We start from the raw sequence: 18150 nt of genomic DNA on the forward strand, positions 1-18150 counted from the left end.
CTGCCCACATTCCATCAATTCTTGTTTAGGTTCAGTTTCAATGTAAGGTAAGTTGGACCTCAAAGTCTGCTCAACAACTTGCAGAGTTACTCACCTATTCTAGATAAGGGGACAGCTGGGGTCCCTCCCCAGGCAATTACTGAATAAACTTCCTGTATTCAGCTGTCTCTATCTCAGTAATGCCATGCTGCAAACAGTCCTGAGTAGTTCTCTAGAAGTATCTGCACCTTGGTCTCAGTCCTTCGCCCTTCAATTGGGAATACAGATGATCTAATTTACGCAGTAAAAGATTATCCATTTAAAACGAAAACATTTTAAATTAAGAATAAGCACGTTTATGAATCTCAGCCTTACACTACCATGATGTTAACATGCCATGCCAAAATAATACTAGGAACTCTTAAGGAGAACTTCTCCCTTAAGCATTCGGGGAATCCTGCCTTAAATCCCGCGACCTTGGCAGTGGTGAGCCAGTGGATTTCTGCTCACGCTCTCAGCGGGTTCTTTGCCCGTCACCAGGTACGCTTCGCTCCCGACGCAGGTGCCCAAGGCTGCGCCTCCTCGCCCAGCCCCACCCAAGCCCAAACCCAAGCGGGACCGGCCGCCCCACTCACCCAACAGCAGCAGCTTCAGCTCCCTGCGGGAATGCCGCTTGTCTCGGCGCAGCCGCCGGTCGATCTCCAAACTCAGGAGCCTGCTTGCCTTCTCCTCCTCGGATAAGCAGCAACACTGCCCACCCATGCTCAGCCGGCTCTTGGGAGAAGTCAAGCAGCTCGGACTTGTCCTTCAGGAGAGAAGACGACGCCCCTTTCGTGGGAGCCCGTAACTGGGACTCGGCACTTCTTCCCCGCCAGGCAGAAAGAGCTCGGGCGCGGGGGCAGGGGCAGGTTCGCGGCTCCTGCTCAATTGCCGGCGGAGTTGGCTTGTCCCAGGGACAGCGACAGTCCCGCAGAGGGCGGCCGAAGCCACGCCCCTTCCCCACGTTCAGTCCTCGGGAAGGGAGACGTTCCGCACCTGCCCGACGGATCTGCTTGCTTTGAGCTGACGTTTAAGCTGTAGCGTGTACTTTCTTTCCCAGTAAGGGTGAGAATCAGGCGCTGTTCCAGAGCGGCAGATCCGTTTCTCCCCGTCAGACACTCGGGTTGAAAACCTGACAATCTCAAGGTTACTTCGGCTGCCTTCAGACCAGTCAAGGCACCCAGTCGCTCTCGTTACTTCGGGATCGTTTTTCCCAAATGCAAAAGTGCCGTCCATTGAAACACACTGGATTAATGCCCCGTGTTATACCATGGTTTACTGAACAACCCACAGGTTGACAGTGTTACCCAATGCATTGCCATAAATCATGGCTTAACAAGCCATAATGGCCAGCTTCATACAATGTGTCAAGCCAAAACCAAGCCACATTATGGTTTAGAACCAACTTAATTTATGCATCACACTAAGCTTCAATGGTATGGGGGGGAGGGGAGAGGGGGGAATCAAAATGCAAGTTGATGGGTTTGGTGATGTGATCCATGGTCGACATCCCTGTTGTCATGTGCACAGACAAAACAGGCAGGGCTTGGATTGTGACACTGTTCTCACCATCTGGCAGGTTTTGATAATCCTCGTTTGGATGACGCTTCTAACCCTAATGTGGCTTGTTGCTTAATATAATGTGTGATCCAGATTGTTATAGGTCATAAATCATGGTTTATAATTCACTGATATGTGTGAACCAGGTTACTAGATACAGTGAGAACCATTAGGACTCACTGGAAAAAAATGGCTATTTTGAGCTAGTAACTGGCAACCCGCTTCACAAAGGATCATAATCCACCTGTCCACTGAGCTCCAGTTGCCCTTATTGATTTGATGTGGGTGGTTTTCCACCTCTGGATTCATTTCTTGACTTTTTTTCCTATCAAAATCAACACCTGAGGGGCCTTCTTCCTTGTTTGCTGTAGCTTTTCCCAATTCTGTCCCTCTCTTTTCTGTTTGCCTTTACATTTATTTCCTTCCGGGACTGATATCATTGCACATTCCTCTCCCAGCAGGATAAACAACCTTAACAGAGCTGAACTTTTTGAACTTTCACCACCAGCTGGGTGGATCCTGCCTGACACACCTTCAGGACTGAATCTCTCACACACACTGTTGAAAAGCCGGGGCCCTGGAACCACTACAGACCAATAACAAAAAAGCAACCATAATTTAACCCAAAGAAACTGTGTTTTCTGTTACTACACTTCTTTAAAAGATATAAATCTTTTCATTTTTTCCAGCTCAACAGAAAGTTGGAAATAAATCACTGAGGAGGCTAGGGACTCACTCTATCTTTTGGTGTGTGTATCACCAGAATAACTCTCTGTAAACTAAGCTAAACTAAAGGAAATGAAATCTCATGGATGTGGGGGGTGGGGGGAGGTAGAAGCCAGAAAAAGAAAGGTTTTCAAAAATGGTCCAGATCTGGAGAAAAATATTCCAGAAAAATTCCCTTAGTGCATTCCTATGAGAGAGGCGGTGGGGCAGCTACTCAGAATGTTGCTGACTGCTCCACTCTAACCCCGCCCCCCAGTCATGTGACTGAGTGTCACGAGAGAGATACAGCCTGCTTTGTCTATTCCAGTCCCCACCAATGGGCAACACTGATGTGACATGAGAAGAGAGCAGAAACACACAAAAATACACAGAAAGGCAACATGGTACCTCATTCCACAGTAGAAAATGGAACCACCTCCTGGGAACACTGCTGGTAAAGAGTTGGAAAGAAAGTTTTCTCCGCTTTGTTCCTCTTTTCAGCCCAGCAAAATGTTGGTAAGAAATTATATAAAGGGACTCAAGACTCTGTTTGTCTGTCCATCAGCAGAATCTCTGAAAACTGAACAAAATGGCACCAAATTTGGTGTGGGAGAAGCCAACAAAGACAAGGGTTGTGTGTGTGTGTTTTCTGTTTGACACCAGGCAACTACTATAAGGCTTGCCTCCATGTGAAACATAGTTGCCATTATCAAGAGAAAAAATGCAAAACATACCAGATGCCATGTATGTTAGGACATTTTCTTTGTTTTTCAAAGGTACAGGTCCTACAAAATGTTGACCATAGGAAAAATAGGTATTAAATTCTCTCAATACCAGTTTAAAATTGACTTTGCAATACCCAAAGAACTGACAAATTTTAATTTAGGACAGGTGCTGGCTTCTGATAGTATTCCTGTTTTGTGGACATTATCAATTTTATGGTAACACTGGACTGCCTGGGAGGAGAACCTCCTTTGTTTTCACTATGTTGTACCTCCTTTAAATTAAATTCTTTAAAAGGGATTGACTCTAAGAAGAGTTCACACTGGCTCAGGTGTTTTAATAGGTTTGATGACCACCAATCAACCAACATTGCCTCATTCCATCCAGTTTTATATCTAGTTTTGATGAGAAAAAATCAAGATAAACATACCACAATGTTATTTTTGCACAGGTTTAAATAAAATGTAAAATTACTTAGATAAATATTTAGCAGTGCCATTAAGTATTTGCCAGTATCATTAGCACATCATGTAGAAGTACCTTGAAAAATTACAAACTGGCTGTGTTTGGAAAACAGTTAAGAGTGATGACATTGAACATGTGTTCCACTCTCAATCCCTGGCATTTCCAAACAGTGGAGAAAGACTCCTGTCTGAAACTTAGTAGAGTTTCTGCCAGTCATTGTAGACCGCCCTTCCACTATCCGCTAGATATGTGGGCTTTAACTCCCAGAATTCCTCAATGAGAATTTTGGCAATTTGCCCATACATGGAAGGCTCTTAGAGAAGGATGGACTAGTAGACAGACTTAGTCTAAGGAAGCTTCTGATGTGTTCGAACTGGCTAGATATTACATATTTTTACAACCTATTCTCCTGGTGATCTTCAAACGAAGCTGTAGGTGGTTAGTTCCAATTATTATGAGAAATACTTCCTGTGGGGTTCCTGATTTACAGCCTTTGCTTTGCCTCGATTCCACTCTCTTGATGCTTGCAACGTTGAGCTTCTCCCTCGGGCATATATTTGTACTCTTTCCTACTGCTCATCAATTGACTGCTATCTTTTCTTCACCCTCCCTCCACAGTGTATATACTTTCACCTTAAATCGTAACTTTTCTAGAAGAGGTTTTTTCCCCCCATCTTTAGGAAAGAATACTGCATATGGCATGGATACAAGGAAGGCTAGTAAGCTAGAGTATTCTTTCCTTATCTTACTAATAGGTGCAAAGTGAAAGCCTTGATTGACCAAAGCCAGAAGCCTATAGGCCCATCTGATGACTTCCTCCCCACATCTCTTATCTCCTGCCTTTAATATTTTGGCTATGTCTAGGATCCTTACTTTTGCTCACCCCAGCACAAAGGTGAAGCGCTCACTGCTTTGGGAGTGTAGAAACAGATTATGTCCTCAGCTCATCCTTAGCTTGTTGGAAGTCACCTCCACCCAGGTTCTTGCTGTACATCAAAAGTAAAGTTTTCCCTTCTCCATTGACACAAAGAAGGCAGTCCACTCCATCTTTTTTTTTTTAATCATGGCATTGAGTTGGGAAGTTTGTATGGAATTTAGTATGTTGTGGATGGGTGGAGGTATTATGTTTTAGACTGGATGGTGGAGGAGTCTTCTGGGTTCATTTCCCTACCAGACTGGGCTAGACTGGCTTTCTATCTGGTGTGCACAATTTGTATCCCTTGCTGGGCCTTCTGGTAGGTTGGGACAGAATCATGCGTGGTGCCCAGTGCTCACTCTCTTACCTGGGTCATGGTTTGGAGGACCATTTTTGGGGGGATTGGAGCTGGCAATGGCAGCTGGATTGCTGGATTGCCAAGTGTTCAGATCAGCTGCTCCATGCTGGGTATGCTTTGCACATTTTGCAGTGTTCAGTAACGTGGTAGTGGGAAGGAGGCCAGCAGAGCTGATGATGATGGAGGAGGGCCTCTATTGGCTTACAGAGGGGATGTGTGCTCTGGAGCTGTAGGAGAACAGATGGGGGCTGCCTTTCTCTTTCATCGTGGACCCATCCAGTAGGGGGATTTTATTGTGGCAGAGGCAGGGCTGGGTCAGGGCAGTTGTGGCTATCCCCCCACACAGTTGGGTAGCCATCTTGCCTCCTCCCTAGCTGGGAGCTGGAAGGGACCCTGTAACAGCCATTTTAGTGTGGGCTGCTCTTAAGTGGAAGTCATCACTATTTAAGAGGACTTTGAATGTGAAGATTTTGATTGGGAACTAGACTGGTCATCAAGTAGGAAAAGATTGTGAATGGTGGACTATGATTCTGCTTACCTCTCCACAGATGAGAGCCAGGGGCAGGGGGCTTTGCATCACTGGGATTGTGAATATTTAGGTGCCTAACCAGTCTGGTGAGAGGGAACTGGCTAAAGGCATTATGTGATGGTATATGGGAGTGAGGGGGGTCCCTGGTTATCTGGAGGTGCTGAGTGCTCTATAGAAGTGCCTCTGGTCTTAGGGGCTCCTTGGTTGCTTGATTGTTGGTTGTGTGAGTAAGGTGGGGGGTGTGGGCATGGGCATGGACCAGAGGAGGGAAGAAGCCTCTGGAGGAATGAGGGTGGGCTATAATATCTCAGTAGTGATGGGTAGGGATATATGATGGGAGACAGGGTGCAAGCTGGTCTTGGGGACCACACCACAGGTATATTGTTCCTGTGGCATGTTCCAGCCCCCTAGTCTCATTCCCAGGCCCTGGTTGACAGAACTTCAAGATCCTGGGCTGTCAGCTGCTGCTGCTGAATGCCAGGTTGGTCTGTAATAAGGCCACTCTCTTCCATGACTTGATTCTGGATGAGAAAGCTGACCTGGCATGTATTACCAAAACATGGCAGGGCATGTAGGGGTGAGGGTCCCATTTATGAGATGTACCGAGTTTGGTTCTGGGTGTGGCATCACCTGAGATCCCAGGTAGGGGTAGTGAGGTGATTGTGGTCATCCAAAATACTTGGGAGGCATCCAGGGGCACTTTACTGGGTATAAGACCCTGTTTATTAAGTCAGGCTCTAGGGATCAGTTGGGACTGTTGCTATTGTACCAGCCTCCCTGCTGTGTAGCAACCTCCCTGCCTGAGCGCCTTGGCTCCGTGGCCAGGTTGGCAGTGGAGTTCCCCAGGCTTAGGGTCTTGAAGGACTTCAACTTGCCTTCCCTGGGGGTGGGGTCAAGGTAGCTTGGGAATTCACGGCCACCATAACTGCCATGGGTCTGTTCCAGGTCATCCATGGGCCCAATGCATAATATTTTTTTTTATTATGAATTTTATTAAGTTTAAAGTGAAAGATAAAAGCTATGAAAAAACAAAAAAGTACAAAAAAAGAGAAGAAAAACTAAAAAGGTGTGAAAAACAAAAGAAAAGTACATTACAGAAAGATGTGACATAATCAATCTCTTACTCTATATTAAACCTAAATCACATTATTTCTATAAATCATTCCCCTTTAGCACATTAGAAAAATCACTAAGTATACTTACTCCCTCCCCTTATATTAAAATAAAGGAAAAAAAATTCATATAAACCTCCTAAACAACTTCCTCTCCCAAAAAATAGCACTTATTTAATTATTCCCTTCCTACTACTATTCTATACATTTCTGTCCACTATAATAAAAGTCAAACTAAAAAGCACATAAATTGTCTGCCATTATACTAAATAATACAACTGTTTTAATAATCTTAATCTTAATAAACCCAAAAAAGAAAAGCAATTCAAAACAATGACCTTAAATCAAATTCTTAAAACCATCCAAATAAACTTTTTATACCCTAATAATCTTAATCCATATCCTTAAAAACAAATAACATCAGTCAAATCTTAAAAGTGATCCAGATAAACATTCTTTAACCCTTATCCCACTTCAAAAGAAACCAAAGCATTGACATATCCCCACAATTTTCCACAATGTCCTGAATGTCTTGTATAAAAACTTGATAGGAGTCAGAAAAGATCTACTTAAAATCTTGATGGGAGTCAGAAAAGATCTGTTTAAAATCCTCCATGTCTCATGCAGTAGATTATGGCGCCCCCTAGGAGCTTAACCAGGGAAAGTCGAAGATATGGAGAAGTTCCAAAGTATGTTTACACAAAGTGAAAGTGAGATAAACAGTTCCCCAGGGCAAGTAGAAACAGAAAGCTGACGGTTTAAATCAGCCGATTGAACCTGTAGGAAAATGCTAATATCTTCAAATTTAATACCAAAATAATAACAGAAAGGCAATTATTTACTCTCAATCCTCCGTTATATTTGGAAGGGAGACAAATTCCAAAACTTAAAAAAGACTTTTTTAAAAAAAAGTAATCCCCAAAATAACAATAAGCATCAAGACAGCCCACTTCTCCTTGCTGTAGAAAGCCTCTCTTAGGGTATGCTTACTTTAAAAAAATATGAATTTGGTGATTTAGAAATGGGGTAGCCGGTCTTAGTGTCCTTTAAGGCTACAGCACAGCTTGGAAAATGGTGATGTCCCACATCTCAGCTAGCACTTACCAATTGAACACAAAATGCTGTTTGCGATCTTCTGGCTGCAGACAGCCGTTGGAGGGCAGATGGGGTGACTCCTTCATCCGGAGAACAGTCCTGGGCTTCAGAAAAACCTGCCTGAGCCTGAAAAAAAAAAATGCTGTGTTGTCAGTTCTGCCCACTGAGCCTGCGGGCACAGCTGCACAGTCTGCCATGTCCCCACTGGAAGTCCAGGCCCAATGCACAATAGTGGTCATGTGTCTGACCTGTTTTTTCTGTTGAGGCAGTGGCAAGTTGTTCTGAATTTGGGGGAGATACTGATTTCTCTCCTGTCATGGTCAGATCACTCCTTGGTTGTGCACCAGTTGTGCCTGTTCCTGGACCAGGAGGCCCTGCTCACTGTCACTGATGCCCTCATGACCTCCCATCTGGATGACTGCAATGCACTCTACATGGGGCTGCAATTGAAGAGCACTCGGAAAATTCAACTAGCACAGAATGCAGCAGCACAGGTAATAAATGGTGCTGGTTATTCAGCACACATAACACCTCTACTCCATGAGCTGCATTGGTTGCCAGTGTGCTTCAGTGTACAATTCAAGGTGCTGGCTGTCACTTTTAAAGCCCGTCATGGCTTGGGACTGGGTTACTTGAGGGACCATCCCTCCCCAGTTGTTTCTACCCATCTAATCCAATCAGGCAGGATGGGTATGCTCCGGGTCCCATTGGCTAAGGAATGCCGGTGGGTAGGGCCTAGAAGATGTGCCTTTCCTGCTGTCTTATGGAATATTCTCCCTCTGGAAATCAGGATGGCCCCAGACCTGCTAGCTTTTCCTAAGTCCTTAAAGATCTGGCTCTGTGCCTTGGCCTGGTGTGTACAGGGACCCCTTAGGTGGTTAAGTTAGTCATTATGATGGGTGCTTTATTCTTGACCACTATGTGTTTTAAAGTTTGTATTATTTTAATTGTTTTTATTTTTTAAAATTGTGTTTGCCATCTAGAGTCACTTGGTGAGATGGGCAGCCATACAAAACAAACAAACAAACAAACAAACTGCTGCACTTTATTCTATCCTACACAAATTATCCCATTCTGACTGTCTGCTGTGTGCTTTGGTGGGCCCAGACCCCCATCTTGGCCTTCAATGGCCACTTCGCGCTGGGCTGCTGGGCTTCCTACCATGAAAGGGTGCTGGACTTGTTTTGTTTTGTACAGGTTTGGTGGTAGAATGGTGAAATGCTGGCTGGGTATTTTTGTTGCTGTTCTTTTCAACTGAGTGAAATTGACAAGTTCTTCCAGGTTACCCTTTCTGGCCCAAGCAGTGCAAAAAACTGTAAACCTGATGTCATGTTTTTTCCCAGCAGTCCTTAACAGACACATCCATGGGAGGAAAAGCAATTAGTGTTTACTTTCCTGGCATTTGGGGGTTGGGGGCGGGTTGGTGAGAGGGGAAAAGAAGCAGAGGACTCTATCAAGCAGGGGCAGGTTTAACTGCAATCTGGACAGAATATCTAGCCATTGCTGTGAGCAAAGAGGTGGATGGATGAAATTTGGGAAGGGATTTCTTAAACTGGGTTTATTTCCAGCCAGTTTATCCACGGGATACTAGCAGCTGATGGCTGCAGTGCAGAAAAGCCTCTAAAGCTTACTCTTGCTCTTACTATTTATTTTATTACTCATACACTTAACTTTCTTACTTTTTTTCTGCACTTTGATACTGCTAACCCTGAAAGGAAAGTCTGATGTGGATGAATGATGGGAATTCCCCCAACTCTCACTGCACTGTTTATCCATACTGAGGCAATATTAGCTCAAGTACTGAAATTAATAGACATGGCTGGGCCCAAGGAAGTGTTTGCTGAGCTGGAGGGCCCTCTCTCCATGAATCAGGAACAGAAGGTAGGGTAGAGGGCACTCTCTCAGAGTTGAACTGGCAGCTGCGAATTGCCACTTAAGGTCACCAGTTTGCCTGAGGGAGAAAAGGTGGTTGATCCTAAGCTGTCCTTATCCAGACACTGTCCAGTACATAACTGGTGGACGTTATTTGATCCCAGGATGATAGAGAATGTAGGAAGTTAGTCTCTTTTCCTGAATTTAAGTCCTGTCTTGCAAGGTTTTTTTTCTTTTTCGTTTTGCAATCCGTAGGTGCTGCCTTTCATTTACGGATAAATAAGCCCTATCCATGCTCAGTATTTAGTAAATTCCGTGATCTGATTCCACAGATTCCTATCTTGCAAGCTTCCTCCTTGATGTCTTATCCTCAATAGAGCTTATTGCCCTTTGATATACTAAGAGCAAGAGTGTCCTTGGTCTAACCAGGAGAATCTGGTAAACAGGGAGTGGTGACAGTGAAAAAACTGGAAAAGATCATGGGTGTAACTGGTTATTTATTAATATCAGAATGTCTCTTATAACATAGTCAGGAGGAATAAGTCACAGGCAACTGAAGTTTTACCGTGTAGGATGCAAACTGGAAGAACAAAATGGCAGTGGATGGAGTTTAAACCATTCTATATATTGGTCTAATAAAGATATTGGACATTGCGTCCTCCCCAGACCAGTATAATTAATATTGTTTTTTATGGGTGCTGTTGTGGTTAAAGATGCTAGTGATGATGAAACCGGATCTTACATCCAGTGCCTTATTCAACAGTATCATACAGAAGAATAATTGATTTTTAGAACCTTGTCATTTTAACATTCCATTTATCAATATTTTAATACTTTAGTGTATTAGTACATTTTATATGTCTATCCATAGTTTTAAGTGCCTGGTTCCATCAGAGATGTTTTGGGAAATGAAGAATATAAGAAATAGTAATGTTTTAAAGCTAAGTTAACTTGTGTAGCTGTTGGCAGATTGCTAGGAAAGCCTTTGGCCCAGGAGAGATCAGAAAAGTCACACACCAGGCATTTCTATAAAAATAATTTTATTTACAGAAAGCAAAACATATTTAAAAGCTTCTGCATTTTTACAGGCTCTCAGTGAGAGCTGCTTAACTCTCTACATGCCTACACAGAAGGGGAACTGAAACTAAAACAAGTCCAGGCAAGTTCTTTCCCTCAGGTGCAATTAACTTTCGAAAACGGGACAGTTGAATTCAACCTCTTCACCTGGCCAAAATGATTAGTTACCATAGTAACTTTAATCTGTAGAAGAAAACATTAACACTCCTCTTTTTATACTACAGAATAAGATGCAAACCAATTTGCTTTGTTAACTCTTTGTGTCTTGGTACAGCAAGAGGTTTGGTTAAAATATCAGCAATCATGTCTTTTGATTCACAATATTTCAACATTATTTCTACTTTGCTTATCATATCTTTGATATATTGATATCTAATATCGATATGTTTTGTCCTATTTTTGCAGGCTTCAGATTTTGCCATAGCAATGCAAGCTTGATTATCCTTATAAACAGTTATAGGCTGGTTCACTTCCATGCCTATGTCTTTTAACAAATGTTTAAACCATATAACCTCATTACAGGTTTGTGTTAGAGAATAAAACTCTGCTTCTGCAGTGGAAAGAGCAACAAGTGTTCGTTTTCTAGAATGCCAGCCTAAGCTAGATCCAGCAAACTGAATTAAAATCCCAGAAGTGGATTTCCTGTCACTGACATCTGCTCCCCAGTCAGAATTGGCAAAAGCCTGCAATTTCTCGGTTCCAGAGGCATTTAGCTTCAGGCAATAATTCTTTGTTCCTTGCAAATACCTCATTAACCTCTTCAATGCTGCTTCTCCAGTAGATGTAGGCTTCTCGACCTGTCTACTTAAAATGGCCACATAATTTGAGATATCTGGGCGAGAATGATTTGCAATGTACAGTAAACTTTCAATTGCAGATCTATATTTCTCTGCCTCAGTTAATTGAGTTTCTCCTATATCTTTCTGAAAATCTGTTATCATCGGAGTAGAGACTGGTTTACAGTCTTGCATATTAAAATCCTCTAGGAGCTTTTGAATTTTACGACGTTGGTTTAACAGAAAGCTACCATCCTTCTCCCTGTGTATTTCCAAACCTAGGTAATTTGTTACAATTCTAAGGCTTTTTAATATGAAATGGCTTTTCATGCAGGCTTCAAAATCAAGCCTTTGTTTTTCTGTTGGTGTGAACAGCAGCAAATCATCAACACAGATGCACAGATACATAGAGCCTTGCTTGTCTTTCTTCATATATACACATGGATCTGCTTTTCCTTTTTCAAAACCAACATTCTGCAGTTTTTCATCTAATTTTTGGTTCCAGGATCTAGCAGCTTGTTTTAACCCATAGATTGACTTCTGCAGTTCACAGACTAGATTCTCCCCTTTTTCATAGCCAGGGGGTTGCTGCATGTATAATTTGTGGTCTAAATCACCATAGAGAAATGCAGTTTCAATGTCATAGTGGTGAACTGACATTCCTTTCAGTGCAGCAACTTTTAACAGTAATCTAATTGATTCACCTTTAGTAACTGGTGCAAAAGTCTTGTCAAAGTCTAAATCTTTCCTTTGAGTGAACCCTTTTGCAACTAATCTTGCTTTATATTTTTGGATTTTGCCATCAGCATCCCTTTTCAGTTTGAAAACCCACCTGCAACCTAGACAGCATTCATTGGGAGGTAGATTTACCAGTTTCCATGTTTTATTTACTTTCAAGGATGCTAACTCCTGTTGCATGGCAGAATGCCAATTTTGTGCAATCTCAGGTGGTAAAGCATTCACTTGTTCTAAAGACTCAGGTTCTGTGAATATGTGAAAAGCCTTTACTGTTTCAGCCTGAAAACGTGATGGAGGAACGCCTTTATTACTTCTCTGAGATCTGCGAGGTAATACAGGGCTTAAATTTTGACTCCTATGACTTTCCTGAGACACATCTGTCTCATCAGACAGATCTTCAGTTTGCTTTTCTGGTTTAATGTCCTCATCAGGCAAAAGATCACTATCAGCAAGTCCTTGCTGTTCTCTTGTGGTGGTCAGATCAACTGGAGAGCTAGAGTTTAATCTCCCCCAGTTTTGTTCAGCAAAAGAAATGCTTTTGCTAATTATCAATTTCTCTCCCATTATGAACCTGTAGCTTCTTTGGCTTTGTTCATAGCCAACAAAGATGGCTTTCTTTGTTGTGGGGCCTCCTTTCCTTCTCTGTTGTTTTGGAATATGAACCCAAACAGTGCTACCAAACATTCTAAGATGGTTTACCTTTGGTTTCACACCATAAAACAAATGGAATGGAGTGTCCTGAATCACAGAGTTATACAATCTGTTTTGTACATAACAGGCAGTAGATATTGCCTCTCCCCAATACTTAAAAGATAAATGTGAATCTTTAAGCATGCATTCCATCACATTTTGCAAGGTTCTGCCCTTTCTTTCAGCAACACCATTTTGCTGAGGGGTATAAGGGTTAGAAAGAATTTGTTCTATCCCCTTTTCCACTAGGAACCTTTTGAATTGGTGAGAAAGGTACTCTCCTCCTCTATCACATTGGAGTGCAGATACAGGCCTAGGGAATTTTCTATTTGCCCATGTCACAAAACTTTTAAATTTCTCAAATGCCTCATCTTTGTGTTTTAAGATGTAGATAAATGTGTATCTTGAGAAATCATCAATGATGGTCATTGCATACCTTGCTTGTCCAAGACTTGGAGCAAAAGGACCAATAATGTCAGAGTGTACAATTTCCAAAGGTCTAGTTGTAACTCTGTCACTGTGCTTACTCACAGGAGCTTTTAGTGTTTTGCATTCTTTGCAAACTACACAGTCTAACTATTTGTCACGGGGTTTTATCTTTAGGTCAGCACACAGCTGTGGCATTTGTGCTATATACTTGAAATTAGTATGACCAAATCTCCTGTGCATCAGGTGTACACATTGGTCATGATATGGAGTGTTGCCAACTGCAGCCTTGCAGCTTGGCTTCCTTGCATTTTGCACAATGTACAAGGAGTCTTTTAATATACCAGTAGCACACAATTTTCCATTTTTACGTATCTCACAACCATTTTTCTTAAATGTTATGATATACCCTGTTGCAGCCAATTGTGCCACAGATAAAAGGTTTGATTGTAAATTTGGCACATACAACACACCTTTTACAGTTTCTCCCAAGCAGGATAAATACAAGTCACCTTGTCCCATAATTTTAGTCACAGACCCATCAGCCAAAGATACACTTTTTTTTTTCAGTTTTAGACAGTGACACAATAGAGCTTTTACAATTACATAAATGACAATTGGCCCCAGAATCTAACACCCATACATCAGAATTACCCTTCTCAGCAACCTGTGCAATTTGGGTTGTCTGAAGAGCCTTCTTCTGTGTTGCCCTTGTGTTCTTCTTCTCTGTCTTTCTACTCTTGGGTCTCAAGGCACAGTCTTTCTGCAAATGTCCAGCTGAACCACAAGTGAAGCATTGCTGGCTGGCTAGCGCTGTGGCCTCAGCTTCCTTTCCCTTCTTTTCCCTTGTTTTCTGGTATTGCAGCTTTCCAAAAGAGATGGGGGGGGGGTCTTTCCTCTCTCTTCTCTCATTCAGTGAGTAAGCGCTGTGTAACATATGATGGGGTGAGGTCTGCTTCAGGCATAGCCTCCAGGGTACAAATCAGTGTGTACCACGTTTCATTCAGTGAGGACAGCAGGATATAGGATTTTGTGAGAGGTGCAAATTCCATTCCTCTCTCCTGCAACTCAACAAACAGCTGCTGAATATAATGCAGGTGCTCAGGAAGGCTATCTCCTTCTGCTAGGTAGGCTTTGTACAGCTTTTTTGTCAGGGTAACTTTACTCCCTGCTGTTTCCTTTAAGTCTCTTAAAGCGTCCCAAAGTTGCTTTGCAGACTGCATACCTCGCACGTGGACTAGCTGATTGTCCTCAACTCCCAGGATAATGGTGGCTCTAGCCCTCTCATCCTGTCTAAGCCATTCAACACTGGGATTTTGGGGGGTTTGCTCACCAATTGGCAGCCAAAGATTCTCTCTGTGAAGATACATTTCCATCTTCAGGGCCCAATTCAAATAGTTGGTCTCTGATAGGCGCTCCAGAGGCATCGCTGAGGGCTGGGAGGTAGCCATGGCTTCTTCCTTCTTTTGCAAGTCACCTCAGCTGGCTTCTTTGTCCTGTAGGCCGGCAGTTGCTGAAAAATCTCCAGGTGGCTCCAAAGAAAATCTTCACAGGTCTTTGCTAAAAGGTAAAGGTAAAGGTTTCCCTTGACGTAAAGTCCAGTCGTGTCCGACTCTAGGGGGCGGTGCTCATCTCCGTTTCAAAGCCTTGGAGCCGGCGTTGTCCATAGGACACTTCCGGGTCATGTGGCCAGCATGACTCACGGAACGCCGTTACCTTCCCGCCGAAGCGGTACCAATTAATCTACTCACATTTGCATGTTTTCGAACTGCTTGGTGTGCAGAAGCTGGGACGAGCAACGGGAGCTCACCCCGCTGCGCGGTTTCGAACCGCCGACCTTCCGATCGACAGCTCAGCGGTTTAACCCGCAGCGCCACCGCGTCCCTCTACCTGCCTTTAAATTGTGCATGAGGTGTGGAGCTGATCTGTCTATTCTCTCTGGGTTTTACTGGGCTTACTGGGCTGTTTACTGGGCCCATAACCTGTTGGCAGATTGCTAGGAAAGCCTTTGGCCCAGGAGAGATCAGAAAAGTCACACACCAGGCATTTCTATAAAAGTAATTTTATTTACAGAAAGCAAAACATATTTAAAAGCTTCTGCATTTTTACAGGCTCTCAGTGAGAGCTGCTTAACTCTCTACATGCCTACACAGAAGGGGAACTGAAACTAAAACAAGTCCAGGCAAGTTCTTTCCCCCAGGTGCAAAAATTAACATTCGAAAAGGGGACAGTTGAATTCAACTTCTTCACCTGGCCAAAATGATTAGTTACCATAGTAACCTTAATCTGTAGTAGAAAGCATTAACAGTATCCCTTAAAACAGCAACTTCTTTTTGTTCAGGTTCAAATAAAAGCCTGAAAAAGTCTGGCTGCTTGAATGAGAAGCAAAGAGATGTTGTGCCTGAATGAGGTCCAAAGCAAATCATTTTTAGACATATGCAGCCCTCATAGCCATACCTCCAAATGCATAATACAAAGCTGCCTTTAGCCCAAAAGCTAAGAAGATTTTTGCAAAATATATATTACTTATATCATTAAAAGCTTATACATAATTTGTCGCCTTTGGTCTCACATGACAATCTGGTTACCACTCTATATAAATGTATTAAAATTAATAAATAACTAAAACAAGAATAATATGAGTAAGTATCTAAATCAATGTTTCTCAACCTCAGCTACTTTAAGATGTGTGGACTTCAACTTCCAGAATTCCCGAGCCATCTAGAAAATATATACATAAAACAAAGGCTTAGCTTGCCCTTTGCCATACAGCAGTTTGAAACACATTGATTAAAATAACAACAACAAATCAATAAAAATATATCAAGATAATCACAATACAAAGGCACTTTGTTTAAGTGTGATAAACATGGAATGTATGTGTCCGTAACCTGGTGCTGTATTTCATTGCTAGACTTTCCAGTTTTGTATTTATTTGGTCTTAACCACAAGGAGTTGCTATTAAAATTCATAGGAAGAAAAGTCAAGAAAATTGCTTAAGAGAGCCATTGTAGTATTGCTGGGGAAGTTAAGTGATTAAGAGCACAACTAATGGGCAAACCACTCACCAATTGCTCCCCTATCATTGGCTGTGCTGAGCAGGAGGCAGGTTTTAACAGATGGCTCGAGTGACAGGTTTCACCATTTACATTTATTTTAGGTAGGTTCTGATTTACCATTTTTCAGTATTCTTGGTTCTTGTTGTATAGTATTTCTTGCAACATTGCTAGTGTGGGGAGACTCCTCTAATTACCCAAAGAAGTCCAGTCTACTGCTGTAGCAAAAAGAGTAGCAGCATCTTGAGAGAAATCTTGCTCTATGCTTCCTTTAGTGATGTTGGTACTGTTACTCCTCTCCTGGTGTAATGTCATCCCAGCAGGACAAATCAAAATGGACACAGACAGAAGTCATCAAGGAGCAGAGAAGAGAGGGCATCCTACAGTATTCAGTAGGGAGCTGGCTGGATCCAGCCCCTGTCACAGTTGCTGCCAAAGCAACATAGAACATACATAGAGCAAGGCTTGTGTTGGAAGAAGATGGATAATATTATTTTTCTGCTGGATGGGAACAACCTGAATTTAGCTGGGCTCAGTATGTGCTGTGGATGAGAGGAAGTCACACAGAGGCATCCTTTAACAATGCATGGAAAAAAGGGCAGGGCTTTGATGGCATGCTTGTTGGTGCATTAATGACTTTTTTGATCCCCTCCTTGCGGTTATTATAATTACTATCTTCCATCAGTTGTGCATTTGCCCCATCAAGTTTTAATTCCTTTTAATTTGTCTTGTAATTAAAGCAATTGAAATATGTAATATGCATAATCTTTGATTCTTGGTTATGTTGTTTCATGTTTTGTCACTGTCGAACCTGCAGTGACCAAAATGATGAGTCAGTACAAATAACATTTATTTCTTTTTTAGAGTGGAAGGCCATGACTTTTTTAAGGGAATCAACATCACAAAGAAAGCTTGATGTCAAGCCTCGTATGCCTTGAGAACATTTTTAAAGGAGCATATACTTTTCACACTATCTTTTTTAGCATTACTTTTCATGGTAGCAACACTCTGATGGACTGAATTGAGATTGAACTTTATTATTTTGAATTGAATCCAGTACAATGGAATAATGTCCCCCACAGTTTCTTTAAGATGAAAACCAGCCCTGCAAAACTATGATTTGGATGGGAAAAGGGGAAAAGAGACTGCTCTGTAGCCATCCCTACCACCACAGGCCCTTGAACATGCCACCTTCAGTCCTTATTCCACATGTGCATATATACAGCCAATATGGAAATGCAACAAAACTAAACCACAAACAGAAACAGTAGGTCTATTTAAAATATATGCTAAGCTTACAGGGTTTAAACCAGACTAAGATAAGAACAGGAGAGAAATGAGAAAAAAGGGCTGGCATGGTTCTGAATAAGAACTGAACATTGAGTCAAAGTGAAATGCCAGAACATAAGAATATGAAATATTAATTATTTTCTTTATGACCAAAATCATAAGTGTTATTACTATGCATAAGCTTGCCAACTGACCAGATGAAAAGATGCCTTAACTGCTCTTATGCCTTTTAATGTGCAAAATCCAGCAGGAGAAAAGGATTGTTCAATATGGTGATAAATATGTCAATGAAGATTCTCAGTCATCCAGGTGGAATTGTCTGTAGGTTGAGTCATGGCAACTGGATTTCTTTCTTTTTGGTAGAAATGTTTCGCTGCTTGTCCAAGCAGCTTCTTCAATCTGGGCAAAGGTTGGTAAGGGGACCCCATATATGTCTTCCAGGGTGGCTGCCTTGTCCCTACACCTAAATGGCTGTTAATTGTGTTGCCTCAGTTTCCCTTGCTTTCTGGTGCTGCAGGTTTCTAGAAGAGATGGGGGGGGGTCTTTCCTCTCTCTTCTCCCATTCAGCGAGTAAGCACTGTGTTACATACGATGGGGTGAGTCCTGCTTCAGGCATAGCCTCCAGGGTACAAATCAGCATGTCCCACGTTTCATTCAATGAGGACAGCAGGATATAGGATTTTGTGAGAGGTGCAAATTCCATTCATCTCTCCTGCAACTCAACAAACAGCTGCTGAATATAAT

General features: G+C 42.4%; 1 protein-coding gene across 1 annotated transcript in view; it reads right to left on the minus strand.

Moving 5' to 3' along the window:
• LOC134491417 (guanine nucleotide-binding protein subunit alpha-14-like) overlaps positions 1–874 on the minus strand; it is a 52134-nt gene extending 51260 nt beyond the window's left edge. Inside the window, exon 1 of the mRNA XM_063295164.1 lies at positions 615–874. Within this exon, the coding sequence (XP_063151234.1) occupies positions 615–741 (127 nt within the window). The 5' untranslated portion in view covers positions 742–874. The remainder of the gene's footprint in view (positions 1–614) is intronic.
• Positions 875–18150: the final 17276 nt, after the last annotated feature.

Source organism: Candoia aspera, chromosome 2 (assembly GCF_035149785.1).
Source record: "Candoia aspera isolate rCanAsp1 chromosome 2, rCanAsp1.hap2, whole genome shotgun sequence".
In the NCBI taxonomy this organism is placed as follows: domain Eukaryota; kingdom Metazoa; phylum Chordata; class Lepidosauria; order Squamata; family Boidae; genus Candoia; species Candoia aspera.